This window comes from Nannochloropsis gaditana, assembly GCF_000240725.1.
Source record: "Nannochloropsis gaditana CCMP526 unplaced genomic scaffold scaffold1418, whole genome shotgun sequence".
Lineage (NCBI taxonomy): Eukaryota > Eustigmatophyceae > Eustigmatales > Monodopsidaceae > Microchloropsis > Microchloropsis gaditana.
In genome coordinates this window covers 32-2316 of record NW_005802535.1, presented here as the reverse complement: position 1 = coordinate 2316, position 2285 = coordinate 32, and the positions used below count along the sequence as shown (strand labels likewise).

General features: G+C 59.3%; 1 protein-coding gene across 1 annotated transcript; it reads right to left on the bottom strand.

Annotated features, from left to right (window-relative positions):
- Positions 1-317: 317 nt before the first annotated feature.
- Positions 318-750, bottom strand: NGA_0681100 (uncharacterized protein; the record flags this gene model as incomplete). The annotated part of the gene is made up of 2 exons (XM_005852323.1): positions 607-750; positions 318-528 (listed from the first exon to the last, which is right to left on the bottom strand). Coding segments are annotated over exons 1-2 (276 nt in total), but the record flags the coding sequence as incomplete, so codon positions are not given.
- Positions 751-2285: the final 1535 nt, after the last annotated feature.

The following is a 2285-nucleotide window of genomic DNA, read 5'->3' as shown; positions in this document are numbered from 1 at the left end:
GGAGGAGGACGCGGACTTCTCCTTTTCTCGCCAGTGCTTCCTAACTGGCCTTGTCCCTCGACCTCGTCCTCCCGCCCTCCCTTCCCCGCCCTCCCCCCCGCCCTCCCCCCCGCCCCTCCTTCCCGCCCTCCTTCCCGCCCTCCTGCCTTCATTGCCTGGAACACTCGCTCCGCCTCCTCCCTCCTCCCCGCCGTCACGTAAGCTTGAATCAAGTGATTGTACATCTGCACGGAGGGGACCACACCACCTCCCTCCCTTCCTTTCTCCCTCCCTCCCTTCCTACCCCCCTCCCTCCCTCCCTCCAGCCATCGCAGCACGGCCAGCACCACGTCCGGCTCCCCCTGTTGGGTGAATCCCCCCGTTATCGTCTCGTACACCTCCAAATCAGGAATGATGCCCCGCTCCCGCATCTCCACCACAAGCCCCAGCGCCTTGACCGCATCTTTGTTTCGGACGCAGGCGGCGATCGTCCGCTTGAAAATGTCCAGATTCAAGGGGAGGGAGGCTTGCTGGACGAGACGGAGGAGACTAAGGAGGGGAGGACGGGAAGGAAGTTATTCGAAAAGAAAGGTCCGCAAAAGACGAAAATTCCTGGTCCAAACCTACCTTGGGATGTCAAAAAGGGGCACATATTTGTCGAACACCGTGTCGACCAGGAGCAAGCCAGCCATTCCCTCCTCCCCCTCCGAGCTCGTCAGTACACCTGGCGGATGCCAGGGTCGAACAGCTTGTCCGGGCGCCTTCTCTCCTTCCTGCCCTGCCTTTCCTTGCTTTTGTGGCCGCTGTGGGCGGTGTAACTCGTGCCGACGGGCGTGGGACTCACCGAGGGGAGATTGCATCTCTCCCTTCGGGGGAGCAAGCGGCGAGAAGCCCCTCGCGAGATTTCTCGACCTGCGTTTCCTCTGTCGCGGGGATGTAGCCTTCCCGATGCCTTCTTCCTGGTGCTGCGGTGGTATTGACGCTAATTCTTGTGGTGTTTCTGGATTTAAAAGTGTGAGCGGCCGCCTCACTACTTGTCTCCCCCCGTGCTGAAATGGAGGGGAGGTGAGGGGGAGGATGGTGCGACGTGTCAATCGCCACCCCACCGATCCACGCCGTGCGACCACGGCACCCAATGTCATGTTACCAGGAAACTATTTTCGCTCGTCCTGTGCGGGTGTACGTGGCACTTGGGGCATAAATTTTTACAGGAACCGCCGGCTCGAAGGTGGGGAATAACCTGACGCATGAGATCGCCGACGCCCCCGACGCGATCGAAAGGAAGGGCTATCGTCTCAGAATAATGCAACCAAACGGAGAGGCGGGGGGGGGGGGGGAAGGACGAGGGACACGGGAACGTGCGGGACGGACTCGTCCTGCGGGTACGGTCAAGGTTGGATGATTGAGTATCAATGGGAGGCATATATGTTGTTATAGAGACAGCCAAGAACAACGGATGGTCTCAACTTCTACATAAGCCACTACACATGCCGCTCGGAAAGACTTACAAAGGCTTTTTGCCCCGTTGATCACCACGTGTTGCTCGCACCCCTTTGCCCGCTTGACAACCCTGTTTCATGTGCCACAGGTACCCGTGTTGAGCCGCAAGAGGTATGGCAGACGGGGGATGGACAACGGTTACTGCCAAACCCAAAAAGAAACCTGCGACGGGAGGGGCGAGGCCTGCGGGTGTCACCCAACCGTGGCAGACCCGGTCCACTGCGTCCTCGGCATCGACATACACGGGAGGAGGCGCCGCGTCTTCGGCCAAAAAATGTACGTGGGAGCGTGCTCGGACTTGGGAGGTGGAGAGGCTGGTTTTGAGCCTCGACGGGTTTAGAAGGGGCAGGAGGAAGGAGGAAAGGACAGCAGGAGGAGTTACTCGTACGACGCCGTGTATGCTTTATTTTTGAGCCTGCCGCGGCGACCATGAGAGGAAGTAGGATGGAAGGAGCACGTTGGGCCTCAGATAATTGTTGTCCTGTGGGAGACACTTCCGGTGGCGATGGCCCCTGCCCCCTCCTCTCTCCCTCCCCGCAATCATCCTTGGGACATCGACGTTGCTCATCCTTGTCTTCCCTTCTTTTCGGTTCCCGACCCGACCTGCTCAGACGCGGCCGGAGAGAACAAGAGCGCGCACACCAATACGGGGGCAAATTTGAGGAAATTGGAAGAGGAGACTGAGGACTTCCACGGTACGTTTGCCGGGGGGGGGAGTGCAGGGATAAAGGAGGAAGTAGGGGAGATAAGGAAGGATGGAGCGAAGATGTAGGGAAGACAACAACCCAGGAGCCTTTGGGGCCGAC